The sequence below is a fragment of the Leptidea sinapis genome, chromosome 41, assembly GCF_905404315.1.
Source record: "Leptidea sinapis chromosome 41, ilLepSina1.1, whole genome shotgun sequence".
Classification (NCBI taxonomy): Eukaryota; Metazoa; Arthropoda; class Insecta; order Lepidoptera; family Pieridae; genus Leptidea; species Leptidea sinapis.
Window position 1 is genome coordinate 7,656,789 of NC_066305.1, and position 26,919 is coordinate 7,683,707.

General features: G+C 35.9%; 1 protein-coding gene across 3 annotated transcripts; it reads right to left on the reverse strand.

Moving 5' to 3' along the window:
• Positions 1-595: 595 nt before the first annotated feature.
• LOC126976459 (spatacsin) lies at positions 596-26,510 on the reverse strand. 3 transcript variants are annotated; one of them, XM_050824779.1, is made up of 15 exons: positions 26,373-26,510; positions 26,101-26,301; positions 25,444-25,858; positions 17,696-19,569; positions 16,905-17,075; positions 14,973-15,164; positions 12,517-12,799; positions 10,663-11,592; positions 9,270-9,415; positions 7,823-7,984; positions 5,950-6,483; positions 4,261-4,458; positions 3,274-3,785; positions 1,634-1,783; positions 596-916 (listed from the first exon to the last, which is right to left on the reverse strand). In XM_050824779.1, exons 2-15 carry the CDS (start codon positions 26,275-26,277, stop codon positions 844-846), a joined length of 5,817 nt encoding a protein of 1,938 aa, XP_050680736.1. In that variant the 5' UTR covers positions 26,278-26,301; positions 26,373-26,510; the 3' UTR covers positions 596-843. The 3 variants fall into 3 exon arrangements, with proteins under 3 accessions (XP_050680736.1, XP_050680735.1, XP_050680737.1); XM_050824778.1 differs by having other exon boundaries at positions 9,270-9,421; XM_050824780.1 differs by lacking the exon at positions 4,261-4,458 and having other exon boundaries at positions 9,270-9,421.
• Positions 26,511-26,919: the final 409 nt, after the last annotated feature.

A 26,919-nucleotide genomic window follows, 5' to 3' on the forward strand; every position in this document is an offset into this window, starting at 1 on the left:
TATACCAATGTCGTACCTTCCTGGAAGCACAGCATAAGGAACCTCATTCCACAGCCTGGGTGTAAGTGAAAGAAAGTGCTATGAAAACCACACTGTGGTGGAACGCCACACATCCGATACACGTCACATATTGGGGATGTATATGGTAACGATGGGTGTTGCCATGCTTTGAATACAATGGGTGACGCTGACTGTACCTAACGGTAATGAAACTGCAAACCGTAGTGACGCAACAGGACGAGCGCGAGGGGTGAAAGGGGGACCGGAGGGGCCTTCATGTTCCAGTGAGGTACAAACATAAGTTGCCATTGGTCCATTGAAATGTTACATGAGTTTTGCATTTTTTTGAGAACGCAATTTTATTTTTGGGACATGGGAGGGTCAATAGAAGCTTAACCCCAAGTTTCAAGTTTGTGGGGTTGCCGCCTTTGTCCCCCAGCCGCCATCTTGGAAAAAGGGGTGCAAACACCGTTTTCGCGATATCTAGTGACTTTTTGACTCTAAAAATGCAATATTCGGTCCTTAAATTGTAACATTTCAATGAACTCTCTGGTATATAGCCTTCTTATATCAAACTCATAAATAAAACGCTATATAAACATAAATACATTCATTTACTTCCAATCATTTATAGATACAATAACATTTTATATCAAAAAATATATATTCAATTTCAGTCGATTCACATGTTTAATTATCACAGTAAGTTAAGCATAATATAAAGTTTAATATTTTTGGCAATGAGTTTTTACACATGATAATATAATTATACTTAATATATAATAAGTATATAACGATGAGAATTAGTATGAGATCGCGATTTTATCAAGATTACATTCTGTTTCATTTAAGGAGGCTGTGTAACTCTGACATAGCCAGTTGAGATGTCGGTGTCTTCTTCGACTCTGTTTTATATCTGAAAAAATATAAGTTATGTTTATTTTAAGTTTGAATGTATGCAATTCGTTTTTTTTTTAAAGTTTTAAACTTCTGGGATTAATTATACAGAGTAAATTTGTTATCAAAATTTATGAATCATGTGTCACTCGAACTTAATTTAATTTCTACACTTCGTTACTTTTTTTATGAAAATAAGGGACGAGACGAGCAGGACATTCAGGTGATGGTAATTGATACGCAATGCCCATTACAATGCAGTGCCGCACAGGATTATTGAAAAACCCAAAAATTATGAGCGGCACTACAACTGCGCTCGAAACCTTGCGACATAATTTGTCAAGTCTCATTTGTCCAGTAATTTCACTAGCTACGGCGCCCACAGACGAAACACAGTAATGCTTACACATTATTACAATGCAGTGCCGCTCAGGATTCTTGAAAAACCCAAAAAATTCTGAGCGGCACTACAACTGCGCTCGTTACCTTGAGACATAAGATGTTAAGTCTCATTTGCCCAGTAAATTCACTAGCTATGGCGCCCTTCAGACCGAAGCACAGTAATGCTTACACATTACTGCTTGTACCCATAATCTAGCCGGCATCCTGTGCAAAGGAGCCTCCCGCTGGTAAATATTTATTAAGGCCTATTAGGCCTTGATATTTGGAAGAGATCTTTGTCCAGCAGTGGACGTCTACTGATGATAGTATATTTTAAGTCTACGGTTAAACAAACCTATTTAGAAAGTCGTGCGCGATGTCTGGTCGGCAGGCCGCCATGTCTCGCAGGTATGCCTGGTCGTTGGTCAGCGAGCGGCGATACGATAGCTCCTGCCACGAGTCCATGGAACCGGAGCTGCTCATTAACACTAGACCCTCCATGAAACTGTGGGTTTACATTTAAATACATTATTAATTGAGACAATTTAAAAGACATTATAGATCATTGTTTGTCATATTAATCTGAGATCTATAGAGCTTACTTAGACTTTGCTAAGACTTTACGAAGATTTACGTTCGGGGCGTCACTCGGACGGTTGGCTCAGTTGGTAAGAGCGTTCTAACGGAACCATAAATTTTGATTAAAAAGTTAATTAGTATGTGATTTTACTGCATTTACATGCAACGACTTTTAAATTTACCGTTTATCATAACTTTTCTCAGACTTTACTTACGTAAAACTAAGCTGAGTGTGAGCTTGGCATAATCTTTGATTTCGGTTTTATAGTCGTTTGATAGCTGAAATTATGCTGAGGTCAAGCTAAGACAGAACAATGCAAAAGTCAAGTTCGCGTTTTATCACACTCGGCTAAGTTGCAGTGCCGCTCAGGAATTGAAAAACCTAAAAATTCTTAGCGGAAAAACAATTGCGCTCGTCAAGACATAAGATATTAATGTTGCGTAGCAACCCTTCGAAGTATATGACTAGAGTTGTCAAACTTCAAGACATTGTTAATTTCAACAGCTCCGTCAGCAATACTCGTAGCTCAGCAGAAAAGTGTTTACTTTAGACGCTGTAGACCCGGGTATGATACACCTACCAGTGTATGGATTTTTTTGGGTTTTGTAAAGTTAAAGGAAATTTCTAGTAAGTTCAGGATCAAATCGAACAGAAAAAAAGGGATGGAAAATGTGTAAGCAGGATAAAAATAGTTAAAAGAATTTTCTAGTACAATTTAAATTTAAAGATGGAATGGGAGAATCATTTTGAAAATAGAACGGATCCGGGGGTATATAAGCCGTACTAAGCGTGGCCTACGGCAGTTCTAGTTCTGACTCGAAAGTGTAAAGAAGAAGAAAAAGAAAAGAAGAAGTAGTGAAAAGTGGAAGTGTTCCAAGAGGAAGAAGATAGAAGAGACTTAGTGTTCGGTGCGGTGTGACGCGTTGAAGGTACTGCCACCCACAAGAGGAACAGCGGCAGACCGGCGAAGTGCAAGTTCAGAAAAAGTGAACGCAAATAAAGACTCGTTCCTATAAGCGGAGTATTATTTCCAATCCCTGACCCACTCCCGTGTCATTAAGTCTCATTTACCCAGTAATTTCAATAAAAATTTTAGTCAGAATTTATGGACGACGCGGTACTCGAACCGGCGCCTTTCGGAATCCATCCGAGCGCTCTTACCAACTGAGCCAACCATCCGAGTGACACACCGAACGTAAATTTTGGTAAGTCTTGCTGCTCAACCCAAAATCTAAACGGTCTTGTTTACATTTGAAAGAGCGACGTCTCAAGTCAATTTCCTAATATGCAATTATTGGGTTTGAGCAGGTTATCAACTGTAAAGTAGATCCTGTAGATGGAGTCACAGCCGGAGAGTTGAAGAAGACATACCAAGATTTCTGTTAAAAAGTTTGTCAGAATAATAAAAAACTTACCTTAAATATTCGCTGACCAATGTATACATCTGTTCCGTAGTCCTCTTTAATATGAGTCTTGTAGGCGACGCGTTTAAGAGCGATATTTGCAAAGCAATGAGTTGAGCCTGAGCTGCCATGTCCCCCGCACTCCCCATACACCCCCCCTGTAGATACAATTCTGCTGCGTCACAGCAATGGTTCATAGCAGTCTCGAGCAAAGTTCTCGTCGGAACGTTGTCGTGTATTTGAGGCCACACGGGCTTTTTCGACGTCGATTTAACGCCATCTGTCGCCATTTTCTCAAGATCATTTATCAAGTCTAACGCCTGCTTCTTTTTAACATTAGCCGCTTCTGCGTACATGTTGAAATGCAGTGCGACCATTATATAAGTGTCTGTGTCGCCAGGGCAGTGCTTCTTAAGGAAATCAAGCAAGCCATGCTTAAACTCTGCAATTTTGTTCTGTTTATGGCCAATCATATAATCGAATTGACCTAGCAAGTATTCAAATTGATGGTTTTCGCGCAGGGCCTGTGACAAAAATTAATAAATTTTAGGTAATAGTTAAGTAGTTCTACCCGCGTGTTCATTTAATGTTGCCATAAAGTAGAACACCTAAAACACTTAGGCTCAATATACACCGCCGCGGAATGGAACGGAAGCGACGAAATTGTATGTAGCATAATTAACTTGATTGAACACACTTACACACATTACGAACCAAAAAGTTATTACGCGTTTTTCTGCGGAATCCTCGCGCATTCTCGAATATTCTCCGGTGCCGTCTGTGGAATCCGCGGGAAGTGGCGCGAACAGAAGAGGTCTGTCACAGTGCGGGGCCAAGCGTCTTTCATGCATAGTCGGGACTACGGGAATGCCCAAGGATTCCCGCGAATTCCTGCGTCATGAGGCGAAATTGACGCTTCCATTCCGCGGCGGTGTAACTTGAGCCTTATGAAGTCGGTCAAGCAGATTCTGGCCTTAACAAAGACTAGTAATTGTTAACCTGCAGGATGTACCCGCACTCGGTGTACCGTGCCAGGCCGGTCAGCAGTCGCACCATGAGTCTCCAGGACTTGGCCGTGAGCAACCTGCCGGCCAGCGCCTGCGCAGACCGCAACACGACCGCCACGCCCTCTGTGTCGCACGCGCACGAGAAACATTCGTGGGCGAGCACCAATAGCTCTATTGATATCGTGTTCACCTGATTTGATAATAGTACATTATGTAACTAGTGTGCTATAGTGGTCATTATATTCAAATAGTTAACCCGTGATAAGGACAAACTGTCAAGAACAATGCACACGCGTTTCTAACTTTTTTAAATAGAATACTTTAGTTGTAAACTTTTATATTATACACAGTTTTATAGGTATTTATAAAGTTAGTCATGTGGTGTTAATATTAATGTTACTTCGATTTTCTTGGGTAAAAGTCTCGTGAGACGAAATGATTATTAATGCCACGAAAAGTAATATACTTACATAAAATTAAGGTGGTAATATTGCTTATTTAAAAAGCAATTGGTACATACTATTTTGAGCCGTATAAAAAAATGTCTCGTTTAAATTAAGAATGTTTTTTCTATACACAATTAACTTGCGTTGACGTACAAACTGTCTCTACTTTCAAAAGGTAAATTCATGCGTCTACCTGGGTATACGTTTCATGTGGGTTGCCTAGGTCAAAACTGGATTTAGCTTTCAAAATGAATATAACAATTTCACTAAAAGCTAGGTTTTTTGACCACACAAAGGAAGTATTAACAAGAAGTAGTTTTCAAGGGGAAACACCTGAATGGAAATAGGGATCGCTGAGAGACCCCGAGACAAAAAACTGGCATAAGGAGCTAAGTTAGGTCACATCAAAGGAGTGGCAAGTGTAAAATGGCCGTCGGCAGGACACATAGCCCGGAAAGTTTGCTTAAAACGATCCTGGGATTGAGCCGAAAAGAATCCTATATGCGATGGGAGGATGACAGGGTAAGGCTACTGAGAACTGAGTGGAAGATGCATAAAACTAGGTTAAATTGCGCAGTCTCAATGAGGCCTACACCAAACTGGTTGATAATGGCTGACACAGAGAGAGAAGTACAAATTTACCTTAATCGGGATGTCAAAAAACAAGATTTTATACCCTTTTATTATGAGACTAAAAGCGATGTAGAAAGATCCATGTTATTAAGAGCAAGCACAATGAAGAAATATCTACATTTACACATTTACTTATATTATGTTTACAATTACAATTTAAAATTGGATTGTTATTTTTGATCTGAACTTGAGTTATGATCTTGCCCTTTGCAGTAATGACCTTACAATAAAATAAATAAAATAAAAAAGCCTTTTATTCCCATACTAAATTGCATAATTAACTTAAGCTAAATTTAAAAATTAAAACAAACTTATAATTATTGTTAGTAAACTTAACTTAAGCCTAATATTATAAGAATTTAAAAAGAGAATAGTTTTATGTTAGTATTTTTTTTCTATTTCTTAATAATAAATGTATAATTAGTAGTATGGGCCCCTCTTTGGGTGAAGGCCTCCTAAATTTTTTTCCACACTATTCAGTCTTTGCCCAATATTAGCCAGTCTTTTCCAGCGTATTTAATCACATCATCAGCCCACCTCTTACACGGTCTTCCAACTTTTCTAATGCCCATGACAAAAAAGGTGTGATAAAAAATAAATACCTGTTTCGTAGACAACTTCGCCCCTTTAGTTATCTTCCTTATGTTTGTCTTCACCTCGTTGCGAATATGAACATTACTTTTAGATATAACATCAAACAGATTCCTCCTCGTCTCTCTCGACATTTTTCCCGCGGTGTACACAGTCGAAACGGAATACATAGATTCAGTTTCGGCTGAATTCAGAGTGCCTTCCTCTGTCAGAATGGATTCAATTTCCTCCCCGTCCAAGTTCTGATACTCTTCATCAATCAATGTCTCAACATCAAAGCAACTATCGTCCATTATATTCTCCGGTATCTTTATAACAGCCGTGGCTTTGTAGATCTTTTGGAAAGCTATCAAATGGTCCAGGATTAGTCGGCCGATGTGGCTGCAGGCATCTGGCCGCATGTTGAGGAACATTTCAATGTCCGAGTCCAGAACGTAGCCCCATAACGTGTATTGAAAGTGCTCTTTTTGCCTAAAAGTTGACGTTTTAACCAAATGTGGGGATATTATAGCCGATACCATTTCTCGGCATAAATAGTCTGCAATCTGGAAAAAATACACACAAAATGGAGTTTAATATAAAACTATTGTTTCCACTACAAAAACGTTGTTTATGGTCCTCTTTGTATTTTTTTATTAGTTGATGGTAATTACTATTATTATTACCGAATGTAATAACTTGGCAGCAACAGCAAAATAGTGTAGAAGTTATTTTTAATTTTAACTTACGATGTTTTAAAATATGTACATATATGAATTCGGCCTTTTTTATAATAACTAACGGAACCAGTAGATAACCTTATGTTTGTAAGTACTATTAGCCCTTAATAGTGCCAATATGTCACGAGTCCTGAGTGGTGAGGCATCTACGACCAATAGTGTACGGTTAGTACATTGCACGTCGACCTTCGCCCATCCCCTTAAGTCACGAAGACGGAATATCTCATATGCCAACAATTAATCTTTGACCTTTAAGATTAGATAATAAAAAAACTTGTTTTTGAAATGAAACTTCTTTAGGCGCATGAGGGTAATTTTTTTGTTCAAGAAGAGGAGGAGGTTTTTGTTAAGGGAGAGAGCGATTGACACCGATTGAGGAAGAGTATTTCTTACTCTCGGGCTTCTCTACTAGCCATGTATCGTGCAGGTTTTAGCGCGCGGCCGCTAGTAAGTAGTACATCTTCCCTACTAGCCTTGTATCGTGCAGGTTTTTTTAAAATCCAAGATGGCCGCCGCGAAAATTTATGATTTCAACAATGTGGATACCGAATCCGAGGTTCTCGAGGATGCAGAGAACGAATTTGGGATCATTTTTTAAATCCAGTGTCTATATGTGCCAATAAAGTGTCACGAAAATGTGGGATGTTTTTATCTAAGAATAGGGAGAGGGAGATTGAGATAGAGTGAGAAAGGCCGAACGTAAGTAGAAAAACTTTGCTACTATCGTTGTATCATGCAGGTTTAGTGCACGGCCGCGAATAAGTAGAACGTCTTCCCTCGTAGCGTTGTTTCGTGCAGGTTTAGCACGCGGCCGAAAAAGTACAACATCAAAAAATTTCTAATATTGACAAAAAACATTTGGTTTGGAGAACAGATTAGGATAATTGATATAAATGAGATTTAAAAATTAGTTTTCCAAAGAAGTTTCACTTCTGACATGTGTACTTTGTACGCACGCCATTTTTTATGACTTAGACATTTATTAAGACGTAATTATTTACATGCGCAGATTATAAATAAGTTTTTCTCTAGTTCTTAACTGCAACAACATGATATTCAAAAACGATATTGTAGAGAAGGACCATTAACTAATCAATATTAATAAGTAAAACATTCTCAAAAGAATCTTACGAAATAGCAATGAGAGACGAATTTTATATCTCACCTGTTTACTTGGTATGTTAAATGTTCTGAAAACCAGATTCGCCAACGACATCCGAGATTTCCCGCTCACTAGGCTTATGAAGTCCAAAGCACGATTTTGATACTTTAATACGGACATGTAGTCCCAGCCTATTTGTAGGGCTATTCTGTAGTAATTCGCCACCTGGATTATTTCAACAATTGTGGATAAATTCCATACTTAACACATGTTATACTGTTCAATGACGCGGGCGAAAGCGCTACTTTCAATGCTGTGTTTTTTGAGTTTTTTTCAATAATCCTGAGCGGCACTGCATTGTAATGGGCATGGCGTATCAATTACCATCAGCTGAACGTCCTGCTCGTCTCGTCCCTTATTATCATAAAAAAACGATAACTGCGTGCGCGACCGTCCCGCGGGGTGACAGACGGTGGAGGGGACGGGGTACTAAAGATATCAGCGGGTAGCGGGTTACGGCAGTTACTACGTTTAAAAAAATCTACTTCAAAAACCTAAATGTATAAAATAACTTATTAAAGATTTAATTTAATACACCTATTATGCAAACCTAATTAAAAGCTTTAATGTTAATAAAATAGTATTATTTGTATGTGCTACTATTACTTTATCTAAAAAAACATTTATATTACATTAAGCACATTCACTGCTTACTAGACTTAGAAAGTTATACAGGGTGCAGCATCAATCGCCTTCTGATGATTTTTATCATCATCATCATCAGTCGGAAGACGTCCACTGCTGGACAAAGGCCTCCCCCAAGGATCTCCACGACGATCGGCCCTGCGCTGCTTTCATTCAACATATTCCATCTAATCTTCTTTTCGTCCGTCCGTCTTGTAGGTCCTACCAACACTGCGTCTTCCGGTACATGGTCACTATTCGAGGACATTTCTGCCCCACCGGCAATCTGTCCGTCGTCAGGGCACATAGTTGCCAAGCCCACTGCCACTTCAGTTTCCCAATCATTTGATTGGTGATTATGGCGGTGATCAATTACCACACCAGGAAAAGACATAAACATATAGTGCCGATGATGATGTATAGATGTATATGCTTTTACAACAAGATCCCAGAAAATGTTCAAAACAAAACTATTACGTTATTCAAAAGAATTGTTCAAAAAAGTTTGTGTGGTAAAGGTTACTATAACATAGATGACTTTTTTAATGATACCACAGATTGGGTATGGAGCGACCGCCCTCGGGCTATTAAATAATAAGTTTAATCGTACACTATTATTTTGTAAACATATTTTTTTGATGAAAATATAAAGCCCGCTGAGTTAGTTGCGCCCATTCTTCTCAGGTCTGAGGCATTCGTTTTGGAATGGGTGGTAGTTTTTGACTTTCAATAAGTTATGTCACATCCTATTTTGAATAAAATATTTGAATTTGAATAGTTACACTGAATTTTGCATAAATCAGCCATAACGCATGAAAATCCATACCTGTTTAACAATAGCGAGTCCAGTTTTCACACTGAGTGCATCAAGGGTAGTGAGGCGGTCAGCATCCTCGCGCGCGGCCAGATGTGACCCTTCATCTTGTCGCTCCTGAATCACTACCAGCTCCTCGAAGCTAGCCACTGAAGTTTCTGAAACTGTCGCAGCTATAAATAAAACTTCTGCTGGACTTCAGCTAAGTTTTAAGACAAATCGACAAGAAAAGTCTAGTAGTAACCTCTGCAGATTTGATCAAGTAATATATATCATACTAGCTGACCCGGCAAACGTTGACTTGCCATGTAAATTATTTTTAGAGTTATTCTGTTTCTTGGACATTGCAACATTACATTATTTTTCTAAAATAAACGTAACCTTAGTTACTCCTTATTACATCAGCTGCCAATAAAGGTCCCGTCAAAATCAGTCCAGCCATTTCAGAGATTAGCCGGAATAAACAGACGGACAAAATTTGTAAAAAAAAAATATTTTGGTGTACGTGCTGTATATATATTCATATACATGTAGTAAAAAACGGTTATATCAATATTACAAATAGACACTCCAATCATATTTATATGTATAGATAAAAATTTACATATTACTATGTATTCCTTCGATAGCTAATGTATTTCAATTAATTAAACATACGATAACGAGAAGATGAAATCTTGAATATGTAACTATTGAACATAATGTTAGTCTAACCTCTCTCTTAAACACCTATTAAGTACATCGATAACTGCAGCCCCATTACCTTTCTTCATTCGAATTTTATCTTTTTGAAGGAAGAAAAATCGCATAATGCCAAAATGTTAAAGGTGACCCGTACGCTCGTTTGTCCTCCTATTCCATAAAAAAAAAAAATGTTTAAAGAAGTGTCAAAAAATATCGAAATTATGTTTTTATAAATGAAGAAGTACTTAACCACTCCACACCATTAAGCGCTACATAAGACAAAAATAATGAAAGGTTTGTTTTTTCTAAATAATTTCAATGTTTAATCTACCCACACTCAACCCACGACCATAGCGCTTGTAACAGCTTATGACAGATGATTTCCCATAAGTATTTAAGTGTGGTCAATGTTGTACTTCCAGACTGTCAGTAAGAGCCTTATTATCGTACATATAAATATTGCACAAAACAAGATAAAAACAAAGCCTCCCCACCCGAAAGCAGCGAATCTTTATAGTATAAAGCGATTCGTTTTATACAGTTTCGGTTTTCGTAGCCGCTACCGAGTATGCATTAAACGATTATTGACGACATTCTGTACCTGTTCCTAAATCTGACGCTCTCGTGTAACGCTGTCAAATCTGACGTTTAACACAGATAGAGAGCCCGCGCCCGAACGTCCGTATAAAAGCTTCGCTTCAAAGAGAAAATTTTGCCTTACCTGACAGTTTATTTTGCAAAGTTGGAGATGATATCATCAGTCGTAATTCTTGCGGCAGCTCATATGGAGAGCAAGTACCCTCGGCCAGCCGCAGACAAGTCCTCGTCACTTCCACAGGACATGGGGTTCTACACAAATACTCATCAGATATCTTATAAAGCTTAGCCAATCGAAACGCTTCCACCACAAGTCTCAATTCTAATAACCTATTTACAGTTCTTCTCCAAACTGGGACGTCTTCATCGTCTAGAATCACAGCATTTTCAATATTACCTACATCTGATTCAACTTCAATTTCATGCAAAGTCATTGCGAATGGTCTTTCGCAGCTTATCATCCCTAATTTCTTCGATTCACTTGCAGTCTTCTGTCCGTTTAGAGAAAAATGCAACGTACTATCATAGTTGTCCAGAAAAACCTCCAAATTGTCACATGTAAAATACGCTTCCCACATATTGTGTTCAGTTTCTTCACGTATAGCACCATATTCGTGACCTTCGTCGAACCAACTCATAATGATTCTATACGCGTAAAACTTCTGCTCATTTTCAGATAATTTAGACGGTAATTTCTTTAGGAATGCTGTAGCTTCTTTGGTAGTAACTCCTGCATTTTTAAAAACCTCACTACATTCAGCTATAAATTTAACAATATCTACGTCAGTCAATTGTTTCTCATCATCAGTTTCATCAAATAATGTTTCGGCTTTGCGACTCCACTCCGTGATCAAAATTTCATCAACTGGCAAACCTGATAGCTTGGCTATTCTTATCGCAACATCGTAGTTAGCGTTATTCTTGTACAAATCAATGCACTCCAATACGTATGTGCCGGACTCGTCTTCGAGAAGTTTCGATACATTTATAACGTTTGGTGTTTCCATTGAAATATTTACTATATCATATAATACAGAGAAATCAGGGCACCCAGCTGAAACAAGAGAAAATTTGTAAAGCTAACTTACACGTCTTATAAAAGAATATCTCGTTTTATGCTTGTTACGTATATTTTATTAGGGAATCACGCTCACACTGTTATTTTTATTTATTTTATAATATTTGTTACGTCATTTAATTTGGTATTTTAAGATTTTAATTAATATTGTAAATTGTTGTGTTTTTGTGTTTTGTGTGAGTGTTTTTTTATTGCTAATAAAGTGTTTCTATTTCTATTTCTAATTTAAAATATCCGCTATAAGTAGGTACTTAATACACATAGGTATGTGGCCGTTTGAAGGTGCTCATGAGGTACTTGCCCAGAGTGTTCTATAAGACATTTTCGCCTCTGAATTAGATATAAGTTTTGACAAGTTTGTCTGTCTACTTTTCCATTGTTTAGGGAGTCAAAAATAAAAAAATAATTTGTTAATGGAATAAAATATAGCAGGGGCTAAAAACTTAAATTAAAAGGAACTTATTAAAGATACTTAAATTAAAAGGTACTTATTTTATAACTAATGCAGGATAACACGTGTAAATCTGGAAATGCTCTCTGCAATCTTCATATTTCAACATAGTGGTAGTTTTTGGTATACGACTCTATCAAATTCCAGAAACTTTGATATTGTATAAAGTATTTGCGTATTTATTCACACAATTTTAATTTACGTTAATTTTTTTATTTGTTTAAATAATTCCGCGCGTGCTTCTCTCTGTAACCTCGGGCCCCTAGGCATGTGCCTACTTTGCCTTAGGGGTAATGCGTCTCTGATCAGGTAAAATTGTGGGTTAAGCTGAATAAGCAATGAGAATATTAAATATTGTAACGAAACCACCTATTAGTTAAATAAAAGCCTACCTGCCAGTATTAACTACATTATTTTACGTGATTCATTATGTGCATTAAATAACTCACCGACAAAACCCTTTCCAAAATCAACTTCCGCTAAACATTTTAGGAACTCTTTCTGATGATAGGCACTATCGAAATTGTGACTCAACGCCACTTTAATTAAGTCCACTGATATTTTTTGTAATGATTTTGGCGACAAATCCCAAGGAAATCCGTTGCTATCCGTACTATATTTGCGCTGGCATTGGCGAAGGAAACTTTCTAGTTGTTTGACTGTCTCCTTGTCGAAGGTTAAAAGGCGAATGCTTCTGTATAGCAATAATGTCAGTGTTGCTAATGGGCTTTCCTGTAAAAATTCAAATAAATAATTTAGGTTAAATTTCAGATATTTTATCAAGACCAACGAATCAAGTAAAAAGAAGCTTAGCTATTAACCGCGCATAGGAAATTAGTGCGGGTTCTAATAGAAACTTTTATTTTTCTAGACCAGAGATTATCAAACTTATTTCTTTTACCGCCCCCTTTGAAAATCATTTGTTTTTTAGCGCCCCCAATTTTTTATATACTCCTAGTACAAGTATTCCTAATATAATTAATATAAACTAATTAGGGCGTCTATATAGAATGTAATGCTGTGTCTAAGGCATACATAGACTAAAAAACCTTGCTGAATTACTAATTATTATACTTAACAATGTTTTTTTACCATGTAATGAACTTATTCTGTACGTTTTATATGTTTTTATTAGGCCTAAGTACCCACAAAACAATACCTAAAACCACGATACTGTACTACTAGGATCTACCTACACTGGTTTTGTACATAACTTAATTTACTTGATAATAAAGATATTTTGAAATTGAATTGAATTAGGGCGTCTCTGCACTCATACGTTTTAAATTCGTATCTGTGATTCTTCAATCCGTCATACAGAAACGTACATTCAGATCGTACGTTTTACATGGATCCGTAAAATCACAGAGTAGTGCACAAACACCCTTATTCAAAATTTTAATTATAAGTATCTAATTGACATTACAAATCAACTATCGCTCCCCTAACCACGCCAATGCCCCCCATTTCTTTCTGGGCCCTTTAACGCCCCTCCCCAGGTCTATATCGCCCACAAAGGGGCGTTGTCGCCCACTTTGAGAAATACTGATCTAGACTATAATACTATCCGACATTTCGTAAATATGTCAGGCCGTGACGAATGCCCATTTGTCGTATCAACGCTCTTCGACAACACTTCTCTTAAAAAAATCCAAATTTTGAGGGATTGCCAATTTCGCAGCCATCTGGAGAGCAAAGCAAAATTGGCTTCAAAGAAACTGGGCGTCATAAATAGAGCACGGCAATGCTTCAAGCCGGCATTCCGGCCCACATTCTAGCGCTGTACAAAGCGCAGGTCCGGCCACATATGGAGTATTGCTGTCATCTCTGGTCTGGCGCACCCCAGTATCAATTCGATCCAATTGACCGCATGCAACGCAGAGCAGCTCGAATTTTCGGGGACCCAGTGCTCTGTGAACGGCTGGATAACTTGGCGCGGCGTAGAGACATAGCTTCATTGTGTGTCCTCTACCGCATTTATTACGGGGAGTGTTCCAAAGAGCTGTTTCACCTGATTCCTGCCGCCGAATTACACCTTCGCACGACACTCTACAAGTTAGGATTTCATCCCCACCATCTGGATGTGTGGCGGTCCTCCACAGTGCGGTTTTCAAAGAGCTTTCTTCCACGTACTACAAAGCTGTGGAACGTGGAACGAACTTCCTTGTGCGGTGCTTCCAGGACGATACGACATGGGTACCTTCAAAAAAAGCGCGTACACCTTCATTAAAGGCCGGCAACGCTCCTGTGATTCCTCTGGTGTTGCAAGAGACTGTGGGCGGCGGTGATCACTTAATACCAGGTGACCCGTACGCACGTTTATCCTCCTTTTTTATTTTTAAAATAGCTACTATGAAAAAGCATCTGCGCATGACAATCGAGAAAAGAGAGGCCACTCTCAAAAACGGAATTTAATGGACCTAAAAGTAATACCGAATATTTTTAGGGAACTTTCTCCCAAGTATATGAGAAACACTATTACTACACTTTTGTTGCACGGCAGCATTGACTCATAATTTGTTCTACTAACAAGCAAATCACCACACCGTTTTACCAGGTTTTACCCGTGGGAGGCTCCTTTACACAGGATACCGACTAGTTTATGGGTACCACAACGGCGCCTATTTCTGTCGTGAAGCAGTAATGTGTAAACATTACTATGTTTCGGTTGGAACGGCGCCGTAGGTAGTAAAATTACTGGGCAAATGAGACTTAACAACTTATGTCTAAAGGTGACGAGCGATTTGGTAGTGCCGCTCAGAATTTTTGGGTTTTTCAAGAATTCTGAGCGGCACTGCGTTGTAATGGGCAAGGCGTATCAATTACCATCAGCTGAACGTTATTATGAACATCATAATAAAAAAATAAACACCACCGAACAAGCATGAAAACAGAAAAGACATACCGGCATAAATATAGACATTGATTCGTGTAACGTCGTCATATATCCCTCGTGGAGGCACAATGTCGAAATTCTGTGTAGGACTTGCGCCGGAGTTTTACCAGTTATCTCTCCCAGCAACGTTTCTCTGCTACATGAGCGGACTTCTATTGAGGATAATATCCAGTGGGACCAGAGAACGTCCACAGCGTTCGGCTAATTTGGAAAGAAATAATAGAAAATATTATCACAATAGAGAGTTTTCTTGTTGCATTTAACAAATATTATCACAATATTTAAACATTACTGAAATCGTTTGAACGAATACGAATATTTACCTTTCTGCGAAATTGAATTACGTGAAAGAAAACCTTAATTTTTTGTAGGAAAAAACATTTTAACTGTTGCCTCTCAATATTTATTTATTTATTTATTTAACCAATAAAGCCCCTATCCTTACAGATTGACCTATTGTGATCGAGGGTTGACATAAATTTAAGTATTTAAATTAATATAAACATAAAGCTACTACTAACAATCTATACCTACTATACTAGATTATTACTATACTAATTACTATTACTAGAACATACAACAACTACTCTAATTTTAAACTCGTTCAGTGAGCAAGCAAACAAGTCAATCTTATGCGAAAGTTCATTTAAATTTCGTAAAGCGACTGTAAAAGGCGTGTCTCGCATAAGATTTGTTCTCGCTCGCGGAATTACGAGCAGCTGCTGTCGCCTTCGCCTTGTAGCGCGTCCATCCGGTACCCACAGACCTATTCGCTCTCATAATAATTTATTCTTGATAATGTAATATTTGTATAGACACATAAGTGAATTTTCTAGAAACTGTCATAACCATAATGTTAATATCAGGAACAAACATAAACTTATTGTGCCTACTACTCGGCTAACTCGAGTTAGTAGGTCTTTTGTGGGGTGATGTATATGCTTTTACAACAAGACCCCCGAAACTGTTCAAAACAAATGTGTTACAAATTCAAAAGAATTGTTAAAAGACATTTATGTGGTAAAGAGTACTACAACATAAATTTAGTAATGATTACACAGATTGGGAATGGAGCGACTGCCGTCAGGCTATTTCAATTATTTTTTTTTTCTTGCGCTTGTCTTTCTCAGGTCTGAGGCATTAATTTCCAAATGAGTAGCAGTTTTTGACTTTCAATAAGTGATTTCAAATATTTATTGAAGTAGACGTTACTTTGCGGAAATCCTATATAGTATAATTATATACAAATGATTTGAGTTTTCTTTAGGGTTAATTCCGCCAATATTTGTCTTTAAACAATTCGACGCGTGTTTCGCCTCTACACGAGGCATCCTGAGGACGTGTTGTCTCGCTAAAATCTGGCACGAGACTGATTTTTTTGATTGATTGATTCATTTTTGAATGAAAAAATTTAATTTGAATAGCAGACTGCCAGTGGTCAGGCCTGGGATTGTGTTGTTTGATTGTAGAGGATGGATTGTCGGAATTAATTACTTCACGCAAAACCCTAACATGAAAAACAGGAAACACAGAAGACAATGTGTTACGGTGTTTCATAACTTCTGCTTCATCCACTCGCCCAATCTTCTTCGATCTTCAAATGGGAGACTAGATCATCTCAAACTTATTTCATGTACCAGCGGGAGGCTCCTTTGCACAGGAAGCCGGCTAGATTATAGGTACCACAACGGCGCCTATTTCTGCCGTGAAGCAGTAATGTGTAAACATTACTGTATTTCGGTCTGAAGGGCGCCGTAGCTAGTGAAATTACTGGGCAAATGAGACTTAACATCTTATGTCTCAAGGTGACGAGCGGCACTGCATTGTAATGGATGTCGTATCAATTACCATCAGCTGAACGTCCCGCTCGTCTCGTCCCTTATTTTCATGGAAGAAAAAATACATTCGCTGTACATGTGCATCATGATCAAGCTGACTCACCTCATAGCAGCTGGCAATAAGGACCAGAAGTGGTTCTCTGTAATGTTCTGCTGCCCGTAGCAGAGCCGCCGGCGGATCTTCGGGTCCGTGACAAGCGGCCGCCACCTCCCATAACTCGCGACCCATGTAGGAGTTAGATGGGAACTCGAATGCCACGTTATGACTTGGACTCTAAAACATAGAAAATAATTGAGTGTCCTAAAATATTAAGTAGATTATTTGTTTGTGTAACGCGTAAATACAACATTACAGTTAATTTTGCATTAGTATAGTTCAGTCTTTTGCGCCCTATCTTAAATGTTTTAAATAGAAATAAGAAAAGTTTTCATTAATGTAAATACCAAATTGAAAATGCCTTTTTTTGGTTTTTTTTTTATGAAAATAAGGGATGAGACGAGCAAGACATTCAGCTGATGGAAATTGATACGCCCTGCCCATTACAATGCAATGCCGCTCAGGATTCTTGAAAAACCCAAAAATTCTGAGCGGCGCTACAATTGCGCTCGCGGCCTTGGCGCCCTTCAGACTGAAACACAGTAATGTTTACACATTACTGCTTCACGGCAGAAATAGGCGCCGTTGTGGTACCCATAATCTAGCCGGCATCCTGTGCAAAGGAGCCTCCCACTGATATAAAATAAAATGCTACAAAACACTTCAAAAAACTGCCTTTGTTTTGGATTAAAACAATGTTGAAGTGATTGGTACTTGATCAAAATATGATTATTGTCCAAACAAGTCCGATGCCCCAAGAAATTTAGTATGTATTTAATATACGGGGTTGAACTTACAGTATCTGTGGAACTCAAGCGCATTATTCTTCTCTGTCCATTGGTTGTCGTCTGTCTATGATTGTTATCGTCTTCAGTAGTTTTATGCAACATTATGTGCTTTAGATGTTCAGCGTAGGCTCTGTTGCTAAATCCTTGAGAAAGGTTAAGCATTTGATTTAGCGGATACCTAAAGACGTCTCCAAAAAGTAAAAAATTAAACCAGGAATTTTCCTTGACAATCTCTTGTAACACCATCTCTGGTAATGGTAAATTATGAAGTATAGCAAATTTGACCATAGCTTGTGATTCATAAAGTACAAATGACATATCAACGTTTTTATCATCGCCATCGCGCATTTCCCTAAATTTTTGGACCATAATTTCTTCTAAATATTTAAGAATACATTTTGCCGTGTCATCATGACCTTGAACCAGGTTAAGCATCAATTCGGTGACTTCCCTGGTTGCTTCTACCTCGATATAGCCCTTGTGTTTTACAAGATACTTTTTAATAGCTGTTGCTGCTGATATGTGAACTCTGCATCTAGTTGGATTACACCCTATCATTGCAACAAATGATATTGCACATGCCGTCATTGATGGATCGGACCAATTCTGCAGAGCCAACGCATGAGCTTCGCAGCAAGCGCTTTTGATCCCTTTGTCTTGCATACGATTGTATAACTGATACTGCTGGGTGACAAACGCTTGGCTAGCATTACACGGCCTGTACTGTCTCAGGTAGTACATGTGATTTAACTTCGCGTCATACCCATACTTCTTCATAAGTTTGTCATTGGCAAAATCTGGCATTTCTATTGATCTTTGCGCAAGGGACTTCATTTCACTAATATCGACGTCATTCAGCAACAAACTTCCCAAACTGCGCCGATCCGACTTGTCCGACGATATATTAGAATTCTTATTCATTAGTTGGAATTCAAATATTTTTGATATATCCAAACCCCTATATCCTGATAGTAACTGATATACATTGACATCTCTACATTCGTATCTATTGTTGGTGTCACTAAATTTCTTGTAGACATTATACATATGTGGCAGTTTTTGTTTATAACCTTTGTTTAACAGTTTTACGTCTTTGAATTCTAGAACACCTTCTTTCAAAAATATATCGAACAAACTTGCATTGTCTTCTAACAGAATCATTCCAATAAAGAGCAGTGCGTTTGACGAAATATAGTTATCAATATCATCTTTTGCTATTTGTTGGCAGGTTTTGTACACAGGCACAACATGACTTTGCCGATCCGAAGTTTGCTCGATACTTTTAAATAACAACCAAAGTTCAATACAATTTTTAGCATCACCTTCTACAGCTGAAAGATCTGTATTCAACACTTGACTGTCAATACATACTGTTAGCGCTTTATACAACTTGTGAGTTACAAAATACTTCGCTAGTTCCAGATAAAAATCTTGAATTGTAATTGTTGCACAGGATTCATTGAACACATCATCAACTATCTTTAATGTCTGGGTTCTAGATAGCCTCTCTATGATTTGATTTAAGTTCCTTTTTTCATTTTCAATAATAATGCCGTATGAAGATAATGTATCATACACGCACATTTTCGTGTATGAAAAGCAATTACTATTAGCAACATACTCAATCATTTCATTAGTGATAGACCATTTTCGAAAAATTACATCTAAATTTTCTAACAGACTGCCACTTAGGCCTTTTGCATCAACATTCAAAAGTTTACGTTCAAAGTTTTCGTTGCTAAAGAATGAGTAACGGGTGTTCATATCTCTCACAACTTCAGACATTTGTACATTGATCCAGCGTACTAAAACCATTGCTTTATTGTTCTGAATAAGAAAAGTCCAAGCTTTTGTTGCTGATGTAAATTCCAGAAGTGAGAATTCTAAAACAATGCAATTCAGGTTTAAGAGCGAATCACTGATAAAAAAAATACTCAAATTAAAAAAAGTGTTGTTATTTATATTGGAAGCTTTTCTTAATGTTTAAAAAAGACGTCGGTTATTCGACAAAATTATATTTCTAAATTCATTATTCGACCCTTTAAAGGTCGGCAACAGTATTGATCGATAATCACATTCTATGAGGTGACCCACATCTATGCTTGTTTGTACTCCACTGTCATAAAAAGTGTCCTTCCACCCTATTTTTCCGAACATAATTGGCTGGCAGATTCAGTAGATTTTTAATTAAAAAAAATGAGTTCGAGAATGCAGGTTGAACATCTAGCACAAATCCTCCAATCTCCAGCACAACTTATTGGTGCCAGTAGCAGTATGAAAAGGAGTTAGGGTTTTCTTTGTATTTATTTATTATAAATAAATATAAATGGATCATCATATTATTCCACTTTATTATTCAATTAAATGATACTACTAGATTGATTGTATAAACTGTCATAAAAAAACGCTATGAAGAAAAAGTAAACAATTTGTTATTTTTTAAAGTGATATCCCCTACTTCTGGGATTAATTATACAAAATAAATTTGTAACCGAAATTTATGAATGATGCATGACTCGAACACGCGACCTATCGGGTTTCCTTCAAGTGCTTTTACTAACTAAGACAACTGTACAACACATGGTTCGTAAATCTTAGTATATCTTGTTCAACTCTCAGGTTGTTGCTCCATCTACTCAGTTGGTAAGAGCTCTCGGACCGAACCCAAGAGCTCGCGAGTCCGAGTCACGCATAATTCATACATTTTGGTTACAAAATTGATTTATAAAGAAAAATTATTATGATATATGGTACTTATTTTATGAGACTCACTCTAAAAGATTAATTTTAAAAGAAAGTTTTCAATCATAATTTACAGAGTTTTCTCTAATTTTATGAGATCACTACTAATCTTTATCATTCTTAATAACAGTACTATGGCAGCCTTAGAATAAATACTTCCCCTATGCTAATCCATGTTTTTACAAATTGGGTACCTATTTGACTAAATTTTTTTATGATTCAATATAAACTAAGATAAAAATAAAGATGTGCACTGAAGAAAAATTAAAATCAAACAAAGTAAGAAGTATTTAAACTGTTAATAGTAAGGGTCTTCTGTCCCTATATCACAAAATAAATTTGTATAGAGCTACTGTGTCAAAACTAAGATATTAAAATTAAAATCCTTCTAACTTTTTTTGTTATTTGATAGATGAAACAAGTTTTTCATCATTTTATTTGTAAATAAATCTAGTTTCAAACATGAATTAAAAATATCAATATTTTGTTTTGTGTATTATACCCATAAAAGGCATAAAAAAGGCATTTATTTTCTCAAAATTGATGCCTTTAGAATTCTTTTTGATGTCATTTCTTATACTACTAGATACTACTACCGCTTTTTTTTGCGCTCTTTTCAATAAAAATATACAATATTGTACAGTCACTTCTATCGCTATAAAATAATCACAATCTAGTCCCAGGCTGTCCGATCATTTAGATATTCAGCAGTGGAGTAATAGGAATTACGACAGAGCCATTTTTTTTATAAAACATTTAAATTTATTTATAGATAATGCCTGAACAGTGGCTGGGACTTTATTGTAGAAGTGTATACATTTACCCTTAAAGCTATTATGTATCTTATGAAGCGTACTAGAATTAGTTACAAGCAATCCCTTATTTCTAGTGTTATAATAATGAAAATCACTATTAAGAGCAAAAATTGACGATTTTTGTGAACACATATTAAATTTTCATAAATGTACTGACAATGAACAGTCATAATATTTATTTCTTTAAATTTTTCTTTGAGAGACTGTCTATAACCAAGCTGATATATAGCACGAACAGCTCTCTTTTGCAGTGCAAACACTATATCAATGTCAGCAGCATGACCCCATATTAATATACCGTACGTCATGATGCTGTGAAAATAACTAAAGTACACTAATCTAGCGGTCCCAACATTCATGTACTCTCTAATCTTTCTAATTGCATATGCCGCAGAGCTGAGTCTATCTGCTAGATGGGTAATATGTGGACCCCACTGAAGCTTTTTATCTAACGTGATACCCAAGACCGTAGTCTCCACAAGTTCCAATCTCTGGTCATTTATAACTACGTTGGTTTGTACCTCCGCTGTGTTTGGTGTAATGAACCGTAAACACTTTGTTTTTTACTGTTTAAGTGCAGATTATTCTTCTCAAACCAACGCACTATCTTTGAGAGTGCATTGCTTACCTCGTCATCAATATCCGCACGTCGCTTCACTTTAAAAATAAGTGAAGTATCATCAGCAAACAATACAATCTCATGGCTATCATCTACCACAAACGGTAGATCGTTTATATATATAAGAAACAAGAAAGGACCGAGAATAGAACCCTGTGGAACACCTATTCCCACAGGTTTACCCGAAGACCGTTTGCCATTTACATCGACTATCTGAACTCTTTCGCTTAAATATGATTTTAACAGATTTAGGGCTCTATTTTTCACTCCATAATGTTTTAGTTTTAGGAGTAAAGTTTCATGGTGGACGCAGTCAAATGCTTTAGACATATCACAAAAAATGCCCAATGCATCCTGTGACTCCTCCCAGGCATCAAAGATGTGCTCAATGAGTCAAGTACCCGCATTAATTGTTGATATGCCCCTAGTGAAACCAAACTGATTTTTGTTCATTAATTTACAAAAATGCATTTGTAGCTGTTGAAGCAAAAGTTTTTCAAAAATTTTACTAAAAACAGGCAGCACTGAAATAGGTCTGAAATTAGCAGGGTCAAAAGAACTGCCCGATTTAAACAAAGGTATAACTTTGCTGTATTTCATGAGGTCAGGGAACACACCCTCATCTATGCATTCATTAAATATTATTGCTAATTCCGGTGCTATAATGTCAAGTATGTATTTTACAATATTAGTCCAATGGCCCCATAGGTCTTTCGTATTTTTAGGTTAATTAATTTGAAGATTTTTATTATATCGCTACCTGTAACATACTTAAATTTCAAATCAGTGGAAGATACTGGTAGGCGTAATTTAAGCATATCATATGCTGCTTTTGGCGAAGAGTTAAGGTCTTTGGTCGTGACAATCGGGATTTCGGAGAAGTATTTATCAAATTTATTTGCAATTTCTATTTCCGAATTTATAACGCGATTATTAATATTTAAACAGATAGAGGTGTTACGGCAATTCGATCTACCAGTTTCATTGTTAATTACACTCCAAGTCGCTTTTACTTTATTATTTTTCAGTTTCAGTTTTCGCTTCATGACAAACTACTTTAAAGAGCTTGGGGTATTTTTTTACAGATATTTTAAACTCTTCACTATTATTGTAATGTTCCTCATAATAAAGGTCATATAAGCCTTTACGACTTTTGTGGATACCCATTGTTGCCCAATCATTAAAACAATGTTTGTTGTTTACTGTCACAGTTACTGGAGTAAAAATCCTGTCAAATTCCTCACAGAAGGAATTGAAGACTAAGTTATAGTGAAAATTAGCAGTTTCACCACACTGTATATATGGTATAGTATTTACCAAATTATTTCTGAAACTCTCAAGACGGCTACCCGTAACTGGTATGGTAGGTTCCCAAAATACATTGAACAAATTAAAACTTTGAAATAAATTTTTAAGGCTAGTACAATTGGCCGAAGGTTCAAGCAAGTTTATATTAAAATCTCCACACACTATAATTGACTTGCTGGTTTTGCTAAATTTTGATAGTACCTCCTCCATTCTATGTTGGAATTGTTCATATGATGCAGTGGGGGTGCGGTATACACTTACAATAATAAATTGCTCAAGTTCTATACAAGCTATCTTAATTAGTTGTTCTATAGAGAGATTAACAATATCTCTTCTATTTTTACATTTTAATCTATTATTAATAATAATTAGGGAACCTCCATGTATTGCCCTACTTCTACAAAACGAACTGACTACTTTATGTTCTCTAAAACTAAACTGGAGCTGATGACTCTTACGCCAATGTTCTGTAATATATCTATATTACAGCAGCTCAAAAACAGTTCAATTTCTAATTCCTTACTTGAGATACCTTGTATATTCTGGTGAACAATATTTATGAGCTTTATATTATGATTATCTATAGCAGTAACATTTATATTTGGTGAATGTTGCCTATTTTGTATGATATTGCAAGAGTTTTCCTCCCTTGTCAAATAACTTAATTTAAATTAATTGAAGAAAAATCTTCATTGTTATATTTTTGAACATTAGTACTAATACATTCCCCAATAGAGGCTTGTATGTCGATTATTTTACAATTTTGCCCAATAGAGGCATATTTATTAAATAATACTACAGAGGAAGTAGTTTGTTGACTAAGGCTACTAAAGTAGCCAGCTGTCGCTTAACTCTAAATGGTAGGTATAGGTTACCATTGGTTATTTTCAGTTTATAATTAATGAATTTATTTGTGTCAAATAAAATTAAATTTTCATTGTTGTGGAATGTCGCATTATACAAAGTTGTATTTAATTTAAATATTTTTCTATTTTGCTCTTGTGTCAAATCCGAGGAGTATGGAAATGTACACATCATCACTTTAGATTTTGTGTTATTGGAAATATTAATTAATTTTTCTATATTTTTAATTAGGTCCTTATTTCTAATATTATGAGAGTTATTACCAAACATTATACCTATGATCGTTTTTTCTTTTAGATTTATTTTTGGTATGGAATTTATGAGGTTATTGAAAGTTATATTGGGTTTACATATATTTATCACCTCACAATTCTTTGCAACTGCATTATTTAATAAAGGTCCAACCCTTGGCCAATTTTGTCTGAAAATAATATAAACCTACTTGATGCACTTGTATCCATACTTTGACTAGTTTTAAATGGGGATACATAAGTGTATCCCCATTTAAAGAAAATTATCAAGATAATTTGATTGATTGATAATTTTCTAATGAATGTTTATTAGTTGTGCTGGAGCAGTGGCACATATTATTATTATTATTATAGTTTATAAAGGATTCAAAGTGTTCCATGTTTTCATTGCCTAATTTAACTAAGCAATCAGCCTGCTTTATATGTTCTGATATTTGCTCCTGCGCTGAATTATATTTTGAGTAATGTTTTGCAACATTGTTTCTAGAGAAGATATTTTATTATTTAATATATCTGTATCAATTTTATGTACTGCATGGGACTCTGTTAATTCTTTATTATATTGGTTTTTTGACCTAATTTTACAATATTTTTGGCCTAGGAATTGGTTATTAAGGAGTTTGCTACTTTTTGCTAAAAATCTTTTATTTTTAAATATTTCTTTATCTTTTTATGAGAATTTGTTGTAATATAAATTATAATTCTTATTATTATTACAACAAAAATGCATATTATATTTAAGCAAAAATAACAAAAAATAGAATATGTTTATATGTTAAATATGATATTTTACAGTAATAATAGATAATTATAAATTAAGTTATTGTAGATAAAATAATGACCACATTTATTTCTCAAAGCTGGACTAAACAAGTCCATCAACCAGGATTTTTTTTAAACAAATTTTATTATTTTTCAAGTGACTTCCCTCAAAATCATAATATTTGCTTCTATTTTAAATCTGCGAGATTCGAAATTCTAGAGTTGACTATGAATTGATGGTTTCGAACCTCTCAATAATGGAATATAAATTAGAAAAATATTAACAATCTCATGAATGGGCTACTGGGGCATTCGGCCACGACATTATAGAGAAATTGAATACTACTACAGAAACCCAATAAATATTAATAGATCTATTACATTAATCAAACTTACCAAATACATCAAAAAACAATGCTGTAGCAACATTAGATTTCCAATCAGAAGAATACTTTTCAATTTTTTCTATTGTTAATTCTTTAATTTCACTTTCATTAACAAATACTCTGTCAGTGCCGGTACCAAATACTTTGTTTTGTTTGAACTTTCCTTCTACTTCAAAAGACTTTTCAAGGTAACGCAGCAAGTTCCAATGTCTAAGAAAATTTTCCCATCTAGCAATATTTTCACTTTTCATATCCTTAGTGATCTTTTGCAAATGTTCAACTAAAAAGTCTCTATATTCAATTTCTGTTGCTGTCTGTGCTAATGTCATTAAATGATCCTCAGGGTTAATGTCAACTTTGTTCAACAGATGCAACACTTTAAATATTTGCTTTCGCATAAGTAGTTGAACTGTCCATGATTTGACCTAGCAACACAAACTAAGTTTAAGGTTGTGAATTACAAGTAAATAATACACAATATTATTACGGATTATAGAATATGGATTTAAATGTGTGTAACTATTTTTAAACAAATATCCAAATTTGTACAATTCAGCTATACTTCAATGTCTGTTTCAAAATATTTCATTTAAATTAATTATGTAATTCATGAAGCAAATAAAGCACACATTATTCCATTAGATGTAAATGAATATTATAAATTTACCTCTGCTATAAACCAATCCTTTGCTACTGTCTCATTCCAGGAATTCTTGTAGATTAAATATTTTATAGCTAGGTTTATGTGAGTTCCCTTAGCTGCTGCTTCACGAACAACATCTCGAGCAGACTTTTGCTCCCATGAATTCCAAATTATCTTTTCATTTTGTGTTAAGCCATCCATGATTGTGTGATAAATATTTGGCAACTATGAATCATAAATATATTAATGTCAGACATTAGATGAATTTAAAGAAATCTATATCAAATAGTGCGTACCTTCTCAATTTGTGAAATTGTTTTTATATTTTTATACGTTACTTCATTTTTTATAGTTTATTGTCCTTGTTTATTACAACAAATTAATTACAAAACAAATAAATTTTGATATTGTTTTGACTTTTGAGAAGTCGTGCTGATAAGAACTGTCAACTGTCAATTTTATTTGAAACTCCTGCCATCTAGTTTTAGAGCATAGCACTTTGTGAGACAAATTAATAATTAAAATTATGCAGGACTCGAGTTCGTAAGCTAGGAGGTGTTTCTTGAACTGTCCTGTGGGCGTTTCGACGGCGGTTATGTTTCCAAACATACATATTATAGCAATATTAAGTAATCGCATTTATGGCTTTAATATAAAATTGTCAATCAATTTGGCAAATTGCAGTAGGTACCTATACAAAGGCTCGGGCAGCGGACTTATTCGTAAATCCAAGAAATATACAGCAGTGATTGAACGTGAGATTTTTGTCACCTTTTTTCAAGTCTCGGTGTGATGAAATATAAAATGTTCATGTATACTAATCACACTCATTATATTAATATC

Coding starts and splice junctions, on each gene's coding strand:
- LOC126976459 (XM_050824778.1), bottom strand. CDS start 26,277: ATGGATGGCTTAACACAAAATGAAAAGATAATTTGGAATTCATGGGAG. Junction 25,859..26,100: donor AGGATTGGTTTATAGCAGAG/GTAAATTTATAA, acceptor TTGTGTTGCTAG/GTCAAATCATGGACAGTTCA. Junction 4,459..5,949: donor CGAAGTTGTCTACGAAACAG/GTATTTATTTTT, acceptor TTATCAAATCAG/GTGAACACGATATCAATAGA.